Source organism: Vanacampus margaritifer, chromosome 14 (genome assembly GCF_051991255.1).
Source record: "Vanacampus margaritifer isolate UIUO_Vmar chromosome 14, RoL_Vmar_1.0, whole genome shotgun sequence".
Taxonomy (NCBI): Eukaryota; Metazoa; Chordata; class Actinopteri; order Syngnathiformes; family Syngnathidae; genus Vanacampus; species Vanacampus margaritifer.
Genome location: NC_135445.1, coordinates 12,625,423 through 12,648,822, shown reverse-complemented (window position 1 = coordinate 12,648,822; position 23,400 = coordinate 12,625,423). Strand labels below are relative to the sequence as shown.

Here is a 23,400-nt window from a genome sequence, read left to right as displayed (position 1 = left end):
AATGTCATTAGCATGGATGCTCATTGAACGTATCTTTGCATGAGAATCAATCTCGTATGCTACTCCATTTTTTTTATTGGGGTTGTCCTGGCAACCGAGCCCCCACCCCCATCCATCTCACCCCTCCTCATGGCCCACGTACTAGAGTAAGGACATCCTTCATGTAAAGTTAATGGATGATGTTATGTTCCATTCTATAAAACACACAAAACATTCCAACCTCGGACTTGTGATGAAATGGTATGAAAATCTCCTTGTCATCGTCAGCATGGAGGTTAGATTTACCTCAAATTCTGATTTGGTTTGATTTTCAAGTATGGTTTTAGCTTTAGTAAAATAAATTAAAGATGAACAAGGCCCTTTTATCCTTTGCTATCTGTATGCAAAATAAAGTTTGGGATTCCCACCCAAAACGTCTGCTCCCACAGTTCTAAGGTTTGGAACAATTTCATGGTGTTACCTCCCGCCTACAGTCAGCTGAGATAGGCTCTAGTTTCTCCAATTCAGCTGCGATCCTAATGAGCATGAGAGTTATCTATTTATTTATTTTTAAATTAATGGATGGATGAATTATAGTGGCCAAAATGATCACATTGAGCAGTATTATCATATTATAAAAAATTAAATAAAAAAAAGTCACCAAATGAAATAAGTCTTTGTCCATTGCATATCGTTAACATTAGCAATACTGTACATGCAAGATTGAACAAAATGTACTCAAAATGACTAACACAAAAACAAAAATGTGTGTAATAAATGCTAGTGTTGATTTCCATACTCAATTGACAGCAATCTTTTATTGCCAATGTCAATCTTTAAGTTACTCACAAATATATTTTTCTAATAACACAAAGACTAGCTATGCACCAATTTCCACACAAAATCTTGTGGTTACTACTGCAATGAATGACTACGGTTAAATATAGTTTAATTTTTTTTTTTTTTTTTTGTAGTGTATTCATCTGAGTCTCCAGCTACAAGCTGCACTCACTCTCATATTTGTTTAAGGCGAAATTGAAAAGAAAATTTTATGGCACTATTAACATGTCATGTTCAATTTTATAACATGTGGTTGAAGTCAGTCACAGTCTTGACTCTTTAAAGAAGATTCATTTCGCTTCATTTCAAGTTCACAAAGTTAGTACTAGTAGCTAGTTTTGTTTTGCTTGTGGCGGCTGTGAGCTGAGCTGACTTGACCGTGTCACTGTTGGCTATTTTTGCCCAGACTGGAAATCATATAGCTCTAGTGTTGCAGTAAAAGAGGCATGCAAACATGCTTGGAGTTCCCTCGGTCTCCTGGGCTCATGTCACGTTTGAGCACTAAGTGGGGCCCTGCATGAAGCCCTCGACCTGAGACTTCTGTTTTGGCCCTGGATCATCAACAGTTCATTTACCTGATTGGTTCACTCTCACGGTCACCTAATCAAAACTGACTTTCCAATCTATATGCCACAAATTATTATGATGATTTTGTTACCATGATCCCCCACTGCTTTCAATTCTAATACGATCAATTCCACATTGTCTGCATCTTGTTGAAGGGAACTGGCAAAAATTTTGCGGTTTTGTCTGCGGAGGAAAGAAAAATATTTTTTTCCCCTCTCCCCTTCTTACAGTCAAAGAAAAAGGCGGGAATGGGCTTTCAAAATTGGAGTGTGTGGTAATGGATGTTGACAGAGTGAAAGAGTGACGATAATGGACTGGCTGACGTCCTAAAAAAGCGGTGACGAACTATAATTTAGCGATTAAGCGGAAGCGTGGTTAAAATAGCGATGACGATGATGATGAGTGACAAATTGACAATTACAGTTTGGTTTGGCCCAGACACTGGCGAATGACAAATGACGGACCGCGGGACCGGTGACATTTACTTACATGCCCACGTCTGGCTATCCCATCAATAAATACATTTATAATGTCAAAATATTGTTTATCAAGGCCAGGTCAAAACACACTTTTGAGATGAAGTTCATGTCACAAATCTGTCTCAAGTATTTAAGCATGAGTCCAAGCCAAGACACATCCATCTATGCAGGACCAAAAATAAAATAAAATAAATAAATAAATAAAAGTGAAAATAAAAACGGATAAAAAATATAATTGAACAATTAAGTACAAAAAATAAATATAAATGGAAATAGAAACAGCAACAAATACAGAGAGAGTCCTCGAAATACGTTGCACGCGACCTATGTCGTTTCGAATTTACGGTGCCCGTACCTCGTCTGTAGCACCTTCTTTTTCGTTAATTTCCCACAGTAATCACGCCATTTAAAAGTTATTCAAAGTTGTGTTGTTGTTACCGCCAGCACCGGACGTCCATCAGCCGGTTGGATCGCCATCAGGCGCATCACATTTCCGTGTTTAAGCTTGAATTAACTCCGCTCCGCCGTCCGTCAGCCGAAACACGAAATATTTTTTCCGGCGTCTTCCGGGTCTATGTTTTTTAAAATAAATGTACAAAGTATTTTAATGTAAATATCGACTTTAATGGGGAAGTCCGACTTAAGTCGAAATTCGGGTTACATCACCAGCGTAGGAACAGAACTCCGCCGTAACTTGAGAACTCCCTGTATATAGAAATAAATAAATAATAAATGTAATAAAAAAAAGACAAAAATAAATATAAAATAAATGTGGAAATAAATACAAAAATAAATGTATAAATAGATTTAAAATATCAAACAATAAATAAAAAGGCTCTGCTCTCATATTTATTTATTTCATGATGCAGATGCTGTCAGCATGAAATACTTCATTAAAGGTTATTCAAATGAGGGGGCGTGTCTTAGTTTGGACTCCGCAGTTGCAAACTGCCTTTCGATAGTGGAGTGTTCTCTCAACCAAGCAGGCTGGCGCCAAGGAAGTCTCGCCGGCTTGCATGGAGAGCTCCAGCAATTGACGACTATCTTGTCTACTGTCACCACAACTTGCGACTTGAGTTGCTCGACAACTTCACACAAGTTCCATTTTTTTCTCTCATGTGTGTGAATTCTCCCTTGCTGTAGAACAGGCAGAGTCATACATAGACTGACATGTTGATCACCCAATAGGAGAATAGTTCAAGCCAAGACACACTTAGGACCGCCCCCTCATTTGAATACCATTTCATGACGCATTTCATGCCGACAGCATCTGCAGCATGGAATGAATAAATATGAGAGCAAAGTGTTTTTATTTATTGTCATTTAATTATATTTATAGTTTCATTTTTATATTGATTTCCACATTTATTTTTATATTCATTTTGGGTTTTTTTAATCTACTTTTTTATTTTATATTTATCTTTACTTTTATTTATTTATTTATTCATTATGTTTTTGTTGTTTTTTCCATTTAGATTTATTTTTTATATATTTAATTTTTGAATTATATTTTTTCATATCCGTTTTTATTTCTGACTTTTATTTATTTTTTATTTTGGCATTTTTCGTCCTCCATATCCATCGAATCTCAAGTCTTTCTAAACTTTTTACAAGTGATGTTATAGTGTTAAGTTTCCAGCCTCGAGTCCAAGTCTAGTCTCAGCAGAACCATGATGAAAACAGACAAAAATCAAAGTTACATCCAAAGTTTGCATTCGAATGGCGCATCCAAGTCCAACTCTTTGAGAAACAAATCCTAATCAACTCAACTTTGGGTCTTTCTCCTCATCTTTCAGGTGCTCGTCAAGGTGAAGATAATGCTCAGACATGATGCCCTGTCAGACTCATGTGTTGCTCAAGTGGCGGGAACACCTCAACAGTTACTGGGCGGCAGAGGACAGTGCGCAAACGGCCACCAGGCAAGGGGCGGCCGCCCTTTACAGCAGGCTTCTCCACAACAAGGAGGTGGTGAGTCTTGCTCAGCCCGTCCAGGAACTCGTCGGCCCTCGGCTGCCTGACTTTGAGTGCGAGTCCTGCGCTGCCGCAGAAAAGGAGGAGTATCTCTTGTCGCTGCTGCAGAGTCAACGATGGCTGGCTCGCCGCATGCTGACGCAAACGCGCTACACGCAGGGTCTCCACCACAGGCTGGTGGCTCTTCAGAGGATCTTCTACGCCATTCACACCAAGTACCACGACAACTTCCGTGCGCAGCTTCCCTCACAGGTCACAGAGAGCGGTGCGGAATGCGGGCATCTTGAGCTGGCCTCCGAGCCATGCCTGCCAGGGGGGCTGCCCAATGTCAAGTCGGGCACGGATGTTCTGATCGAGATGGGCGTAAGGACGGGTTTGAGCCTGCTCTTCTCGCTGCTGCAGCAGAACTGGAGGTATGCAGCCTCCGCGCACCCCGAGTCGATGCTGTGCAACGACGTCCTGGCCACCGCCTCCGCCGTGCTGGCTTCCCTGCCACCACTTTCTCTGGCCAATGAGAGCAAGATCCCCTCAGTCGGGTTGGACTGCCTGGCACAAGTGGCCGATTTTCTGAAGAAGACTTCAGCAAGCAGCGGGAGTGGCGGCGCCGACTTGACAGGTCGGCGGCTGGCGTTGGAGCTGCTGCTCGGCCTGGCCATGCAGAGAGGCTCGCTCAAGTTTCTCCTGGAGTGGGTGGAGGTGGCTTTGGCGGCCTCCATGTCCTCACGCACCTCTGCGGCGTCTTCCTCCTCCGCACTGAGCACACACCAAGCAGCTGGTGTGGGATTCGATTTTATCCATCAAACTCTCCTTCAGATGAGACAGTTTTCGGTAGGTTATAGTTTCATGTATCATTATGATACGTAATTAGAAATACTGTGCTGGTAGTACACTTGCCTGACTGGTATAGACAGCTCTATACGTATTTGCCCTGCAATTGACTGCCGACCAGGACAGGGTGTCGTCTACTTTTTGCTCAAAATCAGCTTGGAGAGGCTACAGCTCCATGACACTGAACATGATAAGCGGTATAGAGAATGGATGGTTGGACAGTTGAAGTTATCAATTATTAATTGAAATGCTAAAATGAATGTTGGACTTATTAGAAATGCATATTGCAGTTTAATTAATATTCTATACACTGTATTATTCATATTATCTGTATTATGCTTATGCTTATTTATATTATTTAACCTTTATTTATTCAGGTGATTGAGAACAAATTCTATTTGTAATGCTCACGTGGCTAATTTACTTTCGTAAATATGAAGAAAACGCAATGACTATTTATAATATTTATTTTTTTGAAAATGTTTTCAAAAACATTAAATTAAATTAAATTTCCAATGTTTAATTGTGTTCAATAATTTATGTAAATATCTAAGAATCATTTTTTTATTAAATATTTTATATGTTATAAAATATGCAGATTTAAAAATATTTGAGAGAAATAGTTCTAATATTGTAAAATGTGTCTGAAAAAAAAACACTATTTTTGATATGTGTTTTTATTTTATTTTAGTATATTAAAAACATGCAAAGTAGAACATGTTTCCAACATTTTATTCCCAAAACATATTAGACAATACTATTAAATGTGGAGAAGAGTACTGATACTTAGTTCTAAACATGGAGTGGAAAATGAAAGTTTTATTTTAAAAATACATACAGTAGTATTTAAACTATTCTTTAACTATAGAATTTTTTTTTTACATTTTTTTTATTCCAATATATTCAAATATATATTTTGTTCTAAAAGTATTCTAAATATTATAAATTGCTTATTGAAAATAACAATTGAAAATTAAAGTTTTATTTAAAATATATATACAGTAGTATTTAAACTATTCTTTAACTATAGCAAAAAATGTTTTAATTTTTTTATTCCAATATATTAAAATATATATTTTGTTCTAAAAGTATTCTAAATATTATAAATTGCTTATTGCGTATTTTGTTTTTTTAATTTATGGTCTAAATCTAAATCTAAAATAGGACAAATCAGCGCTCAGTCAGATGTAGTGCAGCTCCAAACCACAGTTAAAATAATTATTTAATATCTCTGACAGCAAGGGTTTATCTTTGTCTCGGTAGGATTGTTGATGTAGCATTTGGATTAGATCTCATTAGATTTAGATTATGCAGGTGTTCCTGAAATTGTGGGCGGCCAATCTCTTAAAAGGCCTGTGGTGTGATCAATCCCGATGAGTGATTCTGCTGTGCCTAGCACACTACATCGTTTCTTCATTTTCTTATCTAAGCCATGAATCTCCAGTGGCAGCAGCCGCCTTTGTCGCTTTATGAATCCCCTGAGGTCTTTTTCTAAACATTACCTCAAAAGGGCGTGTAACAAAGTAAAAGTAAAAATATGTCAGAAAAATAGTAAGTACAAATATGTAAAAACTCTTACAGTAAGTATAATCATCAAAGAAGACTTCATTCATGGAAGAAATACTATACTGTAACAACAACATATCTTCCAGGGTTTCCGTGGAGATGCCGTCAACATTCCAGTGCTCCAAAAGGACACGGACGGACTTTGCCGTCTCTCCCAGGCAGCCCTGTGTCTCTTCGAGGAGGTATAAAAGTCGGTCTTTATACCAAAAGTTTTTCAGGAGTTCACTCTCTCCCTCTCTATCTTTTTTGCAGATCTGTAACCTGGCATCATTCTGCCTGTGCTCCTGCAGCGCCGACGCAGACACTCACGGCGCCAACAGCGAAGCCGTCGTGGTGTATGTGTGGGGCAGCAACAGCAGTCATCAGTTGGCGGAAGGAACGCTGGAGAAAATCTTGCTGCCTAAACCCACGCAGGGCTTCAGCGACGCCCAAATGGTGCGGCTTAACACTATAACAGACCAGGCCAAAACAATCCTAATCGCGTCCATTTTATGCCCTTCTTTCAGATTGAAGCCGGCCAGTACTGTACTTTCTCCGTGTCGGCAGATGGCGCCGTAAAGGCATGCGGTAAAGGCAGCTACGGCCGCCTGGGCCTGGGCGACTCCAACAACCAGTCCATGCCCAAGAAACTGGTGCTGGAGCCCCACAGGAACATGAAGAAGGTGTCCTCTTCAAAGGGATCGGACGGTCACACATTGGCCATCACCATGGAGGGAGAGGTAAGAAGATGAATGATATTTCAGTTCATTTCAATGGGGAAGATTAATTTGACTTTCAAGTAAATTCAGTTAAATCTTGGTCATGGGGTGTATAAAACTCGTAAGTCAAAGTACCACTCAATGTTCACTGCAATAATAATTTGAAATGTGTTCATTGTATTAATCGTGAGATTTTCAAAATACTTCTTTAAGGTGTTCAGCTGGGGTGACGGAGAATACGGGAAACTGGGTCACAGCAACAGTGCTACACAGAAATACCCCAAAATGATCCAAGGACCACTGTCAGGCAAAGTGAGGAAACACACTTTTTGGAGAAATTGATCAATGATACATTTTGAAATGCAATTTTACTGCCTCTGTTTCAGGTTGTCGTGTGTGTGTCTGCTGGCTACAGGCACAGTGCTGCCGTGACCAACGATGGCGAGCTGTACACGTGGGGCGAAGGGGACTTTGGCAGACTTGGTGCGAGTCTTGTTTTACCGTAATCCTTGTAGCATACTTACTAGCAACAATCCGCTATTGTTCCCCATTTACTTCGCAGGCCATAGTGACAGCCAGAGCCGGAACACACCCACATTGGTGAAGGACATCAGCGGCGTCGGGCAGGTGGCGTGCGGCAGCTCGCACACCATCGCCGTAGCTCAGGACGGACGCACCGTGTGGTCGTTCGGAGGAGGCGACAATGGTATACTATTTATCACAATAAACAGATCTGGTGTCATTACTGTGGCTTTTGTGCCCTAACATAGCTGCCGCCCTTGCAGGTAAACTCGGCCACGGCGACACTAACCGCGTATATCGACCCAAGATCATAGAAGCCCTGCATGGATGCATCATCAGGAAAGTGTGTGCTGGGAGTCAATCGTCTCTAGCGCTCACGTCTGCGGGGCAGGTGAGAGTTAGGCTTTGGCAAGGTTGAAATACTGAGAGAAGCAAAGAGATATTGGATACAGAATTCAGTTCGGTACAGTATTGGATTAGTAAATCTTGATATGTATGCAGTTTCCACAACAAGGTGTGTCATTGTGACTTGGACTGAAATCGACTCATTGTTCTGATGACTTGACAAAAATCTACAAAAATCCTACAGCCAGATGATAGAAAGATCACCTCTATTTGTGTGATTCATTCAAGGTGTTCGCATGGGGCTGTGGCTCATGTTTAGGGTGCGGGTCATCCGAGACCACGTCCCTAAGACCCCGATTCATAGAGGACCTAAGCATCACCAAGGTCATTGACATCTCATGCGGGGACAGCCACTGCCTGGCATTGTCGCACGGTACGATAAATATTGACCAGAATTTCTTTCATTACTTCTTTACGCAATTCTCGTGAGTGTGTTGTATTGCTTTGTACGCAGAGAACGAAGTGTACGCCTGGGGCAACAACACAATGGGCCAGTGTGGACAAGGCCACACCTCCACGCCAGTTACCAAACCCAAGAAAGTGCTTGGTCTGGAAGGGGTGTCCATTCAGCAGATCACGGCAGGAACTTCCCACAGCTTGGCTTGGACTGCAGTACCAACTGACAGGTAAAGACCTCTCTCACGTTTTATGAATTGGTAAAAATGTAAAAAAAAAAAAAAAAAAACCTTACTTCATGTTCCGCGCTTAACTTATAGTGACACCTATCAGTTAGTAAGTGATGTTGTGTATCTTTTGCCAGGCAGCTGGTGGCATGGCATAGGCCTTTCTGTGTGGACCTGGAGGAGAGCACCTTCACTTACCTGCGCAGCTTCCTCGAAAGCTACTGTGACGGCATCGGGGGTGACGCTCCCCCGGCGCCTTTCTTATCTAAACAGTATGTGCATTGTAATATATGAATTGATTGTTAAGAATTGTGTCCACTGTCTATTGAGTTGAATCAACATACAGTTTACTCCAACAAAAAATATTTTGAAAAAATATGCCTCAAACAGAATTTGGAGACCCAAGCATCATTATGTGAGTGAGAGCTTGTGAGACTTTTTAAGCCTGGTTCACATGGCAACATTTTGAAATTGGCATGTAGCAGTACACGGAAAATCTTGGTTTGGTACTTACAAGGGCAACTCGAGCCAAAAATGTTCTTTGCAATAGCATATTCTATGTGCCTCCACTAAAGATTAGAAAGACTAGCAGATTAATCCACCCATTTTCCTCCCTCTCCGGGGGCTTCCATTTTGAGATTATGCCACCCTCTGCTGTCTGACTGAAATTCACGTCATAGTGCCCTCAGGCTCGCATTGCGAACGTCAAGGGCCATGGCTCACCTGTATTCTGCTTTTGGTAACTTGACATTTGCAATGAAAATGCTAAGATATAACATACTACCTATCAGAGCAAAGCTGTTTTTCATATTTAAATTAAGGAGAACATTGATCCTTTCAGAGTAAAGCTTCTTTACATATCAAATATTAATGATAAATCCAGTTGTTTGATGTGCTAGCTGTTTAGGAAAGCTTTTCGAATTGCTTTTAAAAGGCCATGCAGGGCATTTCCAACCCAAATTTTCTAGCAAACCTGATAAAAAAATAAAAATAAATTTAAATAGGTGTATCATGGGACCTTTATGTGTACTCGTTTTTTTCTTTTTTTGTGCATTACATTTTAATAGAATTATTTTTTTAAGTTGTTTTTTTTTATTTGTGGTTTAAACTGTCTTTAAAAAAATCATTTCATCCAGATAATCCATTAGTAAAATTTTTTTACATTTATAGTATTTATTTATTTATATAATTTATAGTTTTAAAATATTGTAAGCCGCTTTTAATTTAATATTATTAGATACTATTTTTAGGTAGTACTTGGTGTAAAAGGTTTAAGAACCACAATCTCACCTGTTTTGTGTGAGAATGCTAATTTCTCCATTGGTTATTAGCATTTTGATGGCTAGTTTTCAACAGAAGTCAAAGAATAATTGTGGCAAGCTTTCACAGGCCATATAAAATGACGTGGAAGGCCGGATGCGGTCACATAAGCAGCACTCAGTCTCTCTCTATATGTTGCCATAGGGAGCATCATCAATTCATTTTGCTGTGCATGAAGCTGCTCTCTGTCCATCTGTCCCTGGCTCATGCTGGGGGGACCGGTGCTATGGTGTTGGGAGCTCAGGGTAGGCCCCTCCGGAACCTGCTCTTCAGACTCATTGACACCAACATGCCTGACTCCATACAACAGGTACTATTGCTTGTCATGATGCTATACGAATGAATGTAGGGCATACATTATATCCATTTGTCTTTGCGTCCATGTGTACAGGCGGTTATGAACACGCTCACCATTGGCGCTTCGCTGCTCCTGCCTCCATTGAGGGAACGGACAGAGTTGCTCCTATCCCTCTTACCTCAGGGCCCGCAGAGTCTAAATGTTCTGTCTAAAGGGCAAGTAAGTGCAATTGTGTTCTATATGGACAAGTAGTACACCCACATTGAATACAAATAGAAGGAAATGTGGAATAATTACCAAATATTCTGCTATAATAGCCTTCAGGGAAGACTTCGTAGTGTGCCTGCGGGAAATTTTCATTACACTTCACCCTAAAGGCATCATGCAGTCTATGTAGAATATTCTGGAGAGATTATGCAAAAATCACACCACCAGTTCAGTTTTGTTTGGCAGTTTGTGCAAATGACTCAGAGTTGTGACAGAAAAATGTGTGAGAAAGCAGCTCTTCTCCGCATAAATGTTCTCAGCCTTGACGGTGCCTTCTTCAAGGGACCACATCTGAATTCATGAGATTACAGTCATATCTTTAAAGAGAAAAGTCAACTAAAGTTAAACACAAACAAACCAACTTCAGATGAGGCTCATCAGTAGCTATACTGGGAAGGAAGCAAAAACAAATGTTCATTTTCAGTTTCCCTTTGACTATGCTTGAGGTGCTGTCAAATACCACCCAAAAAACTGTACATTTCGAAGTCGAAGAAACATCAACACTTTATTAAACCTAACAAAACCTAGAAGCTTTGTGGAAAAGACTGTACCAAAGTAATACTTTAATCGCTTTGGCCTGGAGAGGGGGGTCGACTCTAGTAGCCCAATATAGCGGAGTAAGAGTAGCATTACTTCTTTGCACACCTACTCAAGTAAAAGTAAAAAGTATTGTGTGGTAAAACTGCTCTTAGAAGTACATTTTATTCAAAAAGTTACTCAAGTAAATATAATGGAGTAAATGTAACTCATTACTACCCACCTCTGAACAATGAATTAATTATTATCTTGAAAGTCTTTTATTTTTGGCCCCAAAATGGCTTACTGCATGTCTATTTTAATTTAAAAAAAATTTTTTGAAAAAGGTTGCAATATTATAAGATTAAAATCATATTTTTGGGGAAAACAATTTTTTAAATATATATTCTTAGAGGAAAAAAGTTTAAATATGAGAAAAACATATCTAAGACAAAGGTCAAATTTTAAGCAAATGGTTGCATTAATATGAGATTAAATTAATGTTTGCAGAGTAAAATGTTCTAATATTCTAAGGTTGTTTACTGTTCATGTGCATTTTCAAGCGTCTGCAGTTGGACATGGTCCTCAGCAGCCTCCAAGACCAGAGTCACATGGCGTCCCTGCTGGGCTACAGCAATTTTGGAGACGTGGCAAATCTCGTGCCACCTCTGACGCCCGCCCCATCCTCCCGACCGCCCTCCTCCTCCTCTTCCTCATCCGAAGCATATGACCCATTTCACTTAGCAGAGGTGCTTCTCAGAACCCTTCTGCTCAGTATTGGATTTTACACGGTATGAACAAACGCTGTTTTCCTTTGAAAGCAACGACAAAGGGATTTCTATGCCTCACTACAGTGTTGTGTGCGTGTTCATATAGGAGCGAGCATTTGGTGAATTGGAGAAAAACAGTGATAAGCTGCTGTCAAGTGATAGTCAACGAGAGTCTGAGCCTCCCTCACACTTTCACCAGCTTCTTTCCGGACTTCACAAACACATGTTTGCCCATTGCTACATCTACTTTAGCCCCGAGGTACTGTGTACGGAATCTACAGCAGAGTTTGAGTTGCATTTCCCTGTCAGGGATTACAGTGAGCGAACCCCTGCATAGTCATTATTTGATGTTTGCAAATTTGCCTTATTCATTTAATGGGATCTGCTCTTGTTTGCCGAACAAAACTCCCTTATTCTCTTATTTTATTATATATGACAGATGCTTGGTCCCTCTTCCCCTCTAATAAATGAACAAAAATCATAATCTCATGAATTAAAAACTTCGGCACAGGTAAAATTGTGATGTTATTCTCATTGGATTCCAAGATTTTCTCTGGGAAATCGCATTATTCACATTATGACATTAGTTCCCACTGCAAAAAAAAATTCTTAGAAAAATATGACTTAATTCTTGTAATTTTATGGCTTTGAAGGGCAGGCTAAGAATGTATTCTAAATGGATTACATTTGTTTCCTGAAAAAAATATGACATAGGATTGCAGAAAATGATATATATTTTTTTAATTTACATTAATAATAAGATTGCAGTAGTTAACTTGATTGATTACGCACGTTGACGACTGCTGTTTTTACTGCCTTTTAGGATGACAGCAGTGTAAAATTACTGCGTGAGCATCTTCACTTGATGTTCTCATGCGCCGCAGAGACGCTGAGGAGGTCAACCAAGCTGTTGAAGGACAGCTTTGTGGACATGCAGATGATGAAGAAGCTTCACAGTAAGAACACGCCTAAAGCCATTTGAAGGGATTCCATCCATCTATCCATCCATCCATCAATACCACTTTTACCCACTTGGGTGTCTGGCATTTGAGCAAAATGGAATATTTAGGAGAAATGTTGTGCACTTTTTTGACAATTTAACACCATTCCCAGGTGCCTTAATAAAATCAAATTTCTGACATTCTTGCCAATTTTCTATGAAATGTCCTCTTGGCGGATTTCTCTTATGGTCCATTCTTATTCACCCTTTCCCCCTTCTCTGTTGTCCAGTGGTGTTGTACAACTCCATGGCAGGCAGCCTACTGTGTCAGGTAATGTACTCGCTGCTGCTATTGCCCCTCAGCACAGTCCAGCCTCTGCTTGACCATTTGTTGGACTTGTTGGAGGATCTGGACAGTTTCAACCGGTTGCTGCCAGAGACGGGCGTACTTGAGGACGAAGAGCTGGAGGTAGAGGCCTCAACATTCCCCTCAGGTCTGTGGTCTTTGCGCTAATATGCTGTAGAGTTCATTAAATTATCACCTATGCTGACCAGCGACATAATCACTTAGATAAAAGTGAACACCAGGAGGAAGAGGAGGAGTGCACATGGCTTTGGCTGTTGGATCTGGAGCGCTCTGTAGCACTAGCAGTTGGACGCTGCCTTGGCGGGATGATGCAAGGCCTTCCACCCTCCCCCCAGGAGAGAACTTCAGAGTTCTGGCTATCGAACTTGCTCCTCCGGAATGGCCTTGAGATGGACTCTGAGGAGCTTGGTAGGTTAAGTGTTCTGTTTCCTCCCCATTTTACTGCTTACAGAGTTGTCTTATGAACACACAAAAAATGCAAAATCATTTACAAACGTAAGTAGAATTGAATAGAACTTTTCATATTGATCATAATGTAAAGATACAAAAAAAACCATACTTTTTTAGAAAAAAATATTTGTATGTTTTATCATTGGCAAAAATCCTTAAATTCCACTTTAAAAAGCACAATAATAATATAATAGTTTCATTTGACCAATAATGTCATTTTGTTTCCAAGAAAGAAGGTGTAATTGACTACCCATGTCATGGTCATGCTTGTCCTCCAGACTCCAGCATAGCATGGCTTACTGAGGCGGTGCTGCTGGGCGGCATTGATTCAAGGCTCTCCGAGCTGAGCCTGAACCAGGATTCTCTGACGTTACTTGAGGTGGCGCTGGGATCCTCTAGAGGACCTGCTGGGTGCCTACTACAGAAGATGGAGGAGTACGCTCTTGGCCGAGGTACATTATTTGATTGCCATTTTTTCCTTTTTTACTTTGTGGTGATGAAGCATTATAGGACATTTCACCACAATGTCACGTGTACTTCCGGGTGGCAAAAGCCAGAATGGGCTCAAACATTTTACAACATCCATTTGATTTATCCCTCTCATCGACAGATATTAGAATTTCTTTTTTGAAGAACATTTTAAAATAAAATCATTTGGGGTAGCCTATATATCTGGTTGGGACACCCCAAACGCAAGTTTAGTCAGTTCAGGTTAGCCAATCACTTTTCTGTCCTGGCACAAAATGGTCTTTGTCGCTGTGAGAGCAGAGTGGGAGAGAGGAGGGTCTTCGTGTGACGGTTTGCTGGAGGCCGTCTGTCGCTGCAGCTTGGCAGCACTTCTGAAGCACACCGGGATACCAGATAAAGCCTGCTGGCAGGACAGGTCAGTTACACAGTGTCCTCATATTGCTTTTATGGACATCATATGTACAAAAAACGCTTTAATAAGAGCATATGTCGTAATGAGGTTTTAAAATATTATCACTCACGTCTCGAGGAATATATACCCTCTGGACACAATTCGGTAGACCAAACAGTGCATCTTAGTTTCCTATTTGTAATTGTTTTTTTTCCTTTTAATGTTTTTGTTATGGTTTCATTTGTAATACTTGATTCACGGCAGTCACCGAGTTCCGGTTTGATTCAAAACTTCCACATTTAACTATGGAAACGTTTTTTTTCTTTTTAGTTTAAAATGGCTTACCTAAACTAGAACCCCCTGCCAAACAATTTGGCCAAAGGTAGAAAAGAATCCTGGTGTGTGTTATTGTGCCTTTTAGTGGTGTACATCCGCCACATGCTGAACTAGAGATGACTGCGTCTAATTCCGTTTCTTCTTCTACTTTCATTTGGTGAATACTTTTGGTGCATTACCGCACCTTCTTTAGCATGTTATAAAGAAGGTAATTAAAAAAGGTGGCCACCAGCGGTAACACACTACTACTGCTACTGCCTCTGCCACTACCACTTCTACTGCTACAATATATGTGTGTATGTGTGTGTATATGGATGTGAGTGTATATTGATAATGTTTACAGCAAAGCAAAGAGATGCTAATGATGTGTTGTCATTCAGATATGAGCCCTGCAAGAAGCTGTTAGATGTCTTTGAAAGCGTCTATAAAATCAGAGAATCTCTGTTGGCCCACAAAAACTCTCCGAGGACCTCGCAGGTGCTCGCCGCTGCCAAACAGGTACTACCACTTTGGATGAATACACTTATTACCGTGAACGGATACATTTAATATTGTTGTTTTGGTTGTTGGTTGGCAGAGCTCTCAGTGTCAGAGTCCTGCGTCAGAGGAGATTGGAGCTCTTGTGGTGAAAGAAAGCGAGCAGTTGTCTGTAGGTCAATGCAGCCGGGAGGTGCAGGTACCGCCGCCCCCTGAAGCCAACCACAACCAGGACCATGGTGATGCAGTGGAGGAATCATTGGGCAGCAATCACATAGATCTTACAGGTTAGAGAACTAGATCCCTCATATCCCATGCGTACTGGTTTGTGTTCTGGTTTATTGTACCACTATTGAATGATAGCGTTTGTAGAATTTTAGATTTAATCACAACAACATTCCTTTCTGTACAGAAGTCCTGGAGTCCTTCATGGCAACACGCGAGGCCATGCAGGTGCAGCAGAACATGACCGTGTACGAGTCCTTTGGGACTTCCACACTGCCCGGCACTGTGGAGAGCCCGGTCAGCCCCCACAGAGAGCTCAATCCCAGACACCAGTGGGATAACTGGAGAGAGTCGGAGGAGGAGAACTTGCCTTTCCCCGCCACCTGCCGTCTTCTCGTCTCCCGCTGCCTCTTCCTACTACTGGGAGTCTGCCCTGCCTGGGCAGAACCCAGAGAGAAGGAAGAGAGTCAGGCATCCAACGCTAGCACCAGGTAAAATCAATGTTAATGTTTAATTTGTTTTTAAATGCACTTTTCTCACACTGTGTTGACGTTAATGAACATTCCAGGCCAGCTCCACAGTCTTTTAGTCTCAGGCAGCAGGTAAATGTCACTTATTTATGTATTTATTTTTAAGTTAAATTGTTGTTTGACTCCTCTTATCACACATTTTTCATATAGTCTGACCAGTCAAAGACATCCCTGGGATCATACAAGAATAAGATGGGTAAGTACTGTATGTTTGAATTCATAGCTACATAGTTAAAATGATAGCTAGTTTATTAATTTTATTAGCTAGATAATAAGTCAGTTTAACTATCATGTAGTTGGTTAGTTAACTTGTTAGCTAAATATGTCACAGACTGTCCGTCAGCAACAGTCAGTTACACCCCACTTATTAAGGCTTTATGGATGTGATTGCCAGATTGTTTGACATTCATCCATTAACGATGCTGCAACACTATCCCTTGAATCCCCTCTGCCTTCCGCCGCTGACCACAAAGTCAGCATATTATGTTTGGTCGTTCATGTGGCTGATTGCACAGCCTTCTGCTTTCAACCACGAGATGTGCTTTAGCACACGCGTTTGTCTGTCCAGCCCCCACCCCCGTCACTGTTGTTACAAATACATACAAATAGCTTGGTATTTGGTCAGTTAGCTATATAACTCATTTGTTAGGTGTTGAATGTTTTTTTTATTCTCATATATAACAAAAATATCATTTGAAAAGTTGATGTTTTTCCCCTTCCAAGCTGACATTTTGTTGTCATACTCAAAGGTAGCAAAATATAATCTGAGTAGCTGATAGTGTTTTTCTTGCTTCCAGGCTTGCCCCTCTGCTCCTTGGATGTCATGAAAGACGCTTGGGATCGTCTGCGTCAGTGCATCAGCCCAACCTACCCGGTCACGACCCACTTTGGCGACAACACCCAGCTGATCCTGGACCAGGCGCTCCAGTTTGTGTGCGGGAACATGCTCCAGTTGACAGTGCCCACCCAGGCTTTCCATGAGGCTGATCCCAAAGCTATTGTCTTTGCCATCCTGCAACAGCAACAGAGAGCTGAGGTATGTATACAGTAAAGCCTCGTCTATTATCAAATGCACCTACTATATTTGCTTTTTTTTTCTGTGGAACCCATCAGCTATTTTCTGAAAAAATCACCCAGTTGTAAAATAAACTTTCTTATATTAATCGGTGATACGACTCGGCTGTTTGAAGATCTTTATTTGTTGGGGAGAAGCTTTAGATTTAAGTTACGGAGAGTTTGTTCTTGTATATTTTTATCATATTTGTCTAAATAAATGATATATAGACGCTCCCCACCTTACGAACGAGTTACGTTCCGAGCGATCGTTCGTAAGGTGAATTTGTTCGTAAGTTGCTTCAGTGCTATATTTTGTATTATAATTTATGTTTAAAGCCTATATAAGTATATTGAAGGTTTATATAAGTATGTTTAAGGCTTGTACAAGTAACCTGCATTGGTTTGTACTGAAAAAAACTTTTAATAAAATGGAGAGAATACGTACAGTACTGTACTGTACTACGTATGTTAGAGAGAGAGAGCGAGAGACACACACAGTATGTACATGTACGTAATAAGATAAATAAAATTAAGTTTAACTTACTTTTGGAAGATGTACTCGATGCTTGAGGAGATGATGGAGGAGGAGGAAGAGGAAGAGGAGGATTTTATATCATGAGAGGGTCTTCGTCGTCGCTGGAATCGGCTTCAAAAGTTACTTCCTCCTTCATGGGGACCGGCGTTTCTTCCTCCTCCTCCTTGACACGTTGCTCAGCCTCCAATGAGCTCTCACAGCGCCAAGCGTCGGTATTAGCGGCGGAAAGAAGCACTACTCGGAAAAAGGCGCGCATACAAAATCTAACTTACAGCATCTCTTTCCGAACATTTTTCGACATACTGTACGCGCAGACATGTTCGTATGTACCGTTGTTCGTAACTCGAATGTTCGTAAGTAGGGGAGCGTCTGTACATATATTTATACCTTTTGTACGAAGACACCAGTGACAACATTTGAGCAAGTTCAAGTTCAAGTTTCAGACCATCATGTCATTAACTTGTAGTTATGTTCGTTAGCACAACATACACAGGAAGTCCGTTAACCTGTTTTTCGGGTTCAGCCACGTGACGTTCCGCATATAAGCGGACTGATGAAAAGGTTTGTTATTGCCTTTTGATGCCACAACATGGCAGCAAAACACTACTTTTCTGTTAGACAGGGCTATAGCCTCACTAAAGGAAGCTCTTCACCTCACGGAAGAAAGCATCTTTGCACCAAGCTGCCACAGAATGACGCAAAAGCAATAATTAGACAGGGCTTTGGCATAAATTCCTACAAAAATCATCAAATAGAGGAATTTTCAAATAGCAAAATGAGAATATGTGAATAACACTGTATAGGACAATACTATACTGTACATACAGTATGTTAACTTTTTAAAATTAAATCCCTACTCTCCCTGTAGCATGAGTCAACCATTTTTTTTTTCAACTAACATAAAAGTGTCTGCTTTGGTCAGATGCGCCTGGAGGCCTTCCGTCAGATGTCATCCTTCCTGTCCAAGATGGAGGAGAAGAACTGCTCTCCGCATTTTCCCACCTTGTTGCAGTCAGTGCAGCTCCAGTTCCTGTCTGGCTGCTTTGCCTTGGGAACTCAAATCATGGGCTCACACTCAGGCGCTCATTACGAGATGCGCCATTACACGGTATACATTTAGTGGTCATGCTGAAGTCACCATTGCTTGCAAGTCACTTCTGGATTAATACTTAATGCTTTTTTTCCCGTCCAGGCTGGAACCAATTCAGCTGCTATTGACAAGCAAAGGGAGCTGCAATATGCAGCACATGCTTTTTATCAGCAAGTGGTGCACGTCCTTAGACAGAGGGTCCTGCATGAAAAAACAAAAACAGGTTTGTTACCTCTGTCAGTTAAAGTATGTTGCTTATTTGTTCATATAAATCTTCTGATATACTCCCTGCTCTAGTAGACCTCAATTATTACCCTCAAGTAAATTCATTGTTTTGTTTGTTTGTTTGTTTTTATCTTTTTATAGTGAGTCACTCCTATTCATGATACTGGTAATTATCCCACAAAACTATATAGTAATTTCTTGCATATTTGTGGTTCACTATTCACAAATACACCTATTTGCGTTTCATTCTGTAGAATCTATTCTTGGATAGCCACTGAAAAACTCATCTAGATGCCTCAAGATGAGGCCAAAGCCTTGTCTTATAGGGAAAGTAGTACATTGGTGTCATATGTATGTTGAAATGATGCATCCTCACTGAGAAACAAGCATTGTGTGTATTGGAGGAGCTAGGTTTGGCCTAGATTGTTAGCGGAAGATACAAGAGATTTTTTCACCAGATGTATATTTTGACGCGTACTTGCAGGGTATCATCTGTGAGGCAACAATCAACTAGTGAACTATATTGTAGATGTTTATTTAAGTTACAATTTCAGCCTTAGCAGAGGCCTGAACGTGTTCTTGTTCTGATTTATGCAGAATGTTTTTGTTTATTTTCCTTCCTGGTCACTCAGTAATTTTGTCCTTTTCCGTCGTCAGGTTCATGCCAACACCTCCTGCTGGCCACCATGTTTGCACTGAACTTTAGCTACCAGCCGGTGGACCTGGTACTAGTAGTCAAGCACGGCATCCTGGAGCTGCTCTGTACGCTAACCGACAACAGCTGTGCCCTCATGAACCAGGGCTGGCTCGCCATCTCCACATCAGGATGTCCACTACTGAGTGGCGCCGTCAAGTTGGCATGTACGCGCTTGCTGCAGATCCTTGCAGTCACTTCCAGGTGAGATTTAAAATTTCCTTTGAGGAAGGAACCAGGTTGACCTAAATAGCCGTGCACTTTCAGCTCCTGTGAGGATCTGCTCCCTCTTGAGATTTCCCACTCGCTCATGGAGGTAATGTGCCAGCATCTCCAAAATGTACTGCGAGCATTCCGTCAGCAGCAAGTGGCAGAGAGTGCATCAGCAAAGACAACAATGATGGAGGAGGCGGAGGAGGACGGATTGAGCTTGAAAGGTGTGGATTGAGTCAATCAAGATAGTTTTTTGTTAATAAGCTAGTTTGTTGGCTTGTTAGTTAAGTAGCTACCATGCCAGTTGAGTAGTTGAAATATTAATTGGTTATCTAGTTGAGTATTTAGATTGGTAGCTAACCATTAAATTCCTGTACATAATTGTCATGTGCAAATTTCACCTAGGATTTTCTTGTAGTTAAGCATTGACTAACTTGCCTCTTCTTTTGATTTACAATAAAGTGTAACTTGGAGTTATTGTTAAGTTACTTGTAAAACATTTTTATATGCAGACTTACAGTGATTTGTTATGTGTACTCTTCCAGCATCAGAAAGCAGCCGAGCGCTTGAATGTCAGCTTGCCGACTTCTTGGTGTTCCTCAGGCGGGTGTTGTCTTCTCGAGTAATGAAAACACTCTCCTCGTTCATCAAGTGGGTTGACCCGCTCATGGACATTATTTCCTACAAGTCCTCTTTAGGTAATTACACTACAAATGAAGAACAAATTACATAATTTTTTTATTATATTATTTTGTATAATGTGTGTAAAATGTGACTGTTCACCAGGATCACCATGCTTCCAGAACCTTCGTACTAAGCTCTTAGCCTTCCATGTTTTGGAACGACTGTTGCCTGCTTGTTCTGAGCCTGAACATGTTCAGAAGGTAGGAGGACATGGGAATTTCAGTATGTGCTCATGTAATCACCGGATGGCAGTTAGTTACTCAACTGCAGATGAAGTGGGAACTTTATTTATACAGTACAAAATAAAAATAACTATTCTACTGATATATACAGTATGCGCCAAATAAAACTTAAACTACAACAAAGAGGATTGCTACATTAAAATGTAGGAAAAACTACAAAACTTGCTAGCGAGTCGTTAGATAACTGTAAAACTAGCAAGTTGGGTAGCGTTCTGGTTAGTTAATTTTTATATTAATTAACCAGCTTGGTATCCCCTTAACTGGTTGGCTTGTTAACAAGTTCCTTAGTTGGTTAGGTATATTGTTCACAAGTAATTGTAAACAATTGTACGTTTGTGGTCATGTTGTGCCATGTTGGTCTGAAAACCTTGCCTATATTTACTACTTCTTTTTTTATTTCCTTTTTTTGTAGATTGTCAAACAACTCTTTCAGCTGATGTCTGTTTACATGTGGGAGGAGCCTTTGGATGACGCGACCCATAAGGAGACGACTGTAAAGGATTCTGAGGTAAATCTGTCAAAAATCTGGATACAAGAGTCATTTTTAACCCCTTTAAAAACAATTTGTGAGCCATTAATAAGGAGCAATATTGCAATTATAGTATAGTAATCTTCTACCGAACAGTAATAATATGCTGTGGTGCTTTCCAATACTGCAACGAGTGAGATGACGTTCCCCTTGATGGATTATAAATATATTGATAAAATAAAATAAATATATTGGATAATTATTGCAATTTTTTGTATTTATATACTTATGTTTTTTTCAAATAAAAATGCAGATATATTTTTTTTTATTTTACTAATATGGCATAGTTTTTTTATTTACAAGAAATCGAGAAATTGTATAATGAGATAAATTAATAATTGAGTTGAATACAATTAGTTTATATTAACTCGGTTTAGGAAAAATAATGAATTAAACAGATACAAGTTTTTATTTTAACAATATGATAAATCATGCCCATTTTTTTATTTTACTTTGGGATTTAATCTAATCATAATGTATTAACAAGTTATTTCATAAATAAAAGTACAGTACTTTGCCCACCCTTCATGACATTTGCTAATGTCTGACGTGTTAAAAGTCAAACTACAAACTGAACTTTTGTTTTTTTTCGACTTTGGAGATTCCCTAGATAAATCTGTAAGTCTGTGCTTTTTGTTTTTTGTTGTGGTAGAATCCCGGCAGCAATGACGAATGTATTTCCATCGGAGATTTTTCCTTCGACCCAAATAAGATAACGTGCTGTTCACTGGAGAGCGGCAACATCCTTTCGCACGGAACAGGTGGAAAAGGTTATGGCCTGGCGACCACAGCCATCACCTCTGGATGTTTCATTTGGAAGGTAATCACACTTACTGTGCCATGAAAACGACTTATTTATACCATTTTTACCAGTAATGGCCCCGCCCCTTGTGGGTATTACGATCAGGATCTAGGAATTAGGAATCAAAATAATTTCATACATTTTAAGGAAAAGTGCTATATTGGGATATATAGGTCTTTCTTTAAAATTATCTGTCATTGTTTTTGTTTTGTTTTTTTTGTATCAAAAGTACTAGTGGTATCGGTGACTATTCGACTACATCCCTAATGCTGTACACTGAAAAAAATTCAACATTTTGTGGTGGGTAACTGACTTTCCCCGCCTCCGTCAGTTCCACATCGCTAAAGAACACAGAGGCAACGAGGGCACGTGCGTGGGTGTGTCACGGTGGCCCGTCCGCGATTACAACCACCACACCACCACCGACATGTGGTTGTATCGTGCCTACAGCGGCAACCTGTACCATGGCGGTGAGCTGGTCCGCACGCTCCCGTCTTTCACCCAGGGCGACACCATCACATGCGTCCTGGACATGGAGGCTCACACTGTGTCGTTCGCTAAAAATGACAAGGTTTGCTTATGGAGTATTTATAGCATCACTCCATTTTATTGGGAAACATTTTTCAGTTTCTTTATGTGTTTATTTATGCCAGGAACCAAAGTTGGCGTTTGAAGGTGTGGTTGCTTCTGAGCTGTATCCTTGTGTGTTATTCTACAGCAGCAATCCAGGAGAGAAGGTACTTAATATTTTTTTAAGCTAACATTGACCGGTTAAATTAATATTTTTGGTATGACTGTAGCATAAGGATACCTTTTATTAAGGGTTGGTTAAAGTATTTTATGTTGGTTTACATTGGAGCATCTGTGTCAGGCTCATTCATGGTGCGTGTGCGAGTACGTGCACAATCTTAAAGCGACAGCTACAGTTGACAAATGAATGACTTCAAATGAGGTAAGAAAAACTCCGTCCCTCCCCTCCCCAAAGAATCTGTGGAGTGTGAGGGTTCGCACACTCTACTATAAAGGGAAGCAGAGTAAAATAGTCAGGGCTCTTCGTACTCATCTGGACATTGGTGGAGCATGCATGATGTAGAAAAAGTTTTAATATTACCTTTTTAAACTGCACAATGTACCTTTAAATAAATTTAACTCAAACATTTCTGATACATTACAAATAAAATGAAAGAAAATCCATGTGTTTTGACACGTATTTCATTGGACAGCAAAAATATATATTATAATAATATATTTTTTATATATTTGTAAATGTCATGAAATGTAGCATTGCTTCTTGCTGGTTTTTTTTAGACCTTTTTTTTTTTATCCCCTGAGGGGGAATTCAAGTCTTAACAGCAAATAAACAACACATTTTTGGGGGTGATTTGGTTAAAAATACATATTTAAAAAAAACAAAAACATAGACACACACACACACACACACAAATTGAAACGATTTGCTTTTTGTTGGACAGTGACATTATACATTATCTCTAAATG

At 40.2% G+C, this 23,400-nt stretch overlaps 1 protein-coding gene across 3 annotated transcripts in view; it reads left to right on the top strand.

Annotated features, from left to right (window-relative positions):
- Window positions 1-23,400, top strand: part of LOC144063680 (putative E3 ubiquitin-protein ligase HERC1) — a 50,238-nt gene that overhangs the window by 556 nt on the left and 26,282 nt on the right. For all 3 annotated transcript variants that reach the window (XM_077585447.1, XM_077585448.1, XM_077585446.1), the window contains exons 2-37: window positions 3,662-4,664; window positions 6,317-6,412; window positions 6,483-6,665; window positions 6,737-6,949; window positions 7,142-7,240; window positions 7,315-7,411; window positions 7,491-7,634; window positions 7,714-7,841; window positions 8,084-8,228; window positions 8,310-8,481; window positions 8,616-8,750; window positions 9,943-10,108; window positions 10,190-10,315; window positions 11,443-11,670; window positions 11,756-11,908; window positions 12,473-12,605; window positions 12,880-13,083; window positions 13,161-13,364; window positions 13,685-13,858; window positions 14,175-14,289; window positions 14,982-15,099; window positions 15,179-15,365; window positions 15,491-15,794; window positions 15,872-15,905; window positions 15,984-16,029; window positions 16,631-16,869; window positions 18,347-18,532; window positions 18,617-18,737; window positions 19,397-19,637; window positions 19,701-19,870; window positions 20,192-20,344; window positions 20,433-20,530; window positions 20,985-21,080; window positions 21,754-21,921; window positions 22,235-22,474; window positions 22,557-22,640. In XM_077585447.1, coding sequence (XP_077441573.1) covers window positions 3,693-4,664; window positions 6,317-6,412; window positions 6,483-6,665; window positions 6,737-6,949; window positions 7,142-7,240; window positions 7,315-7,411; window positions 7,491-7,634; window positions 7,714-7,841; window positions 8,084-8,228; window positions 8,310-8,481; window positions 8,616-8,750; window positions 9,943-10,108; window positions 10,190-10,315; window positions 11,443-11,670; window positions 11,756-11,908; window positions 12,473-12,605; window positions 12,880-13,083; window positions 13,161-13,364; window positions 13,685-13,858; window positions 14,175-14,289; window positions 14,982-15,099; window positions 15,179-15,365; window positions 15,491-15,794; window positions 15,872-15,905; window positions 15,984-16,029; window positions 16,631-16,869; window positions 18,347-18,532; window positions 18,617-18,737; window positions 19,397-19,637; window positions 19,701-19,870; window positions 20,192-20,344; window positions 20,433-20,530; window positions 20,985-21,080; window positions 21,754-21,921; window positions 22,235-22,474; window positions 22,557-22,640 — 6,372 coding nt within the window. In that variant the 5' untranslated portion in view covers window positions 3,662-3,692. The remainder of the gene's footprint in view (window positions 1-3,661; window positions 4,665-6,316; window positions 6,413-6,482; window positions 6,666-6,736; window positions 6,950-7,141; window positions 7,241-7,314; window positions 7,412-7,490; window positions 7,635-7,713; window positions 7,842-8,083; window positions 8,229-8,309; window positions 8,482-8,615; window positions 8,751-9,942; window positions 10,109-10,189; window positions 10,316-11,442; window positions 11,671-11,755; window positions 11,909-12,472; window positions 12,606-12,879; window positions 13,084-13,160; window positions 13,365-13,684; window positions 13,859-14,174; window positions 14,290-14,981; window positions 15,100-15,178; window positions 15,366-15,490; window positions 15,795-15,871; window positions 15,906-15,983; window positions 16,030-16,630; window positions 16,870-18,346; window positions 18,533-18,616; window positions 18,738-19,396; window positions 19,638-19,700; window positions 19,871-20,191; window positions 20,345-20,432; window positions 20,531-20,984; window positions 21,081-21,753; window positions 21,922-22,234; window positions 22,475-22,556; window positions 22,641-23,400) is intronic.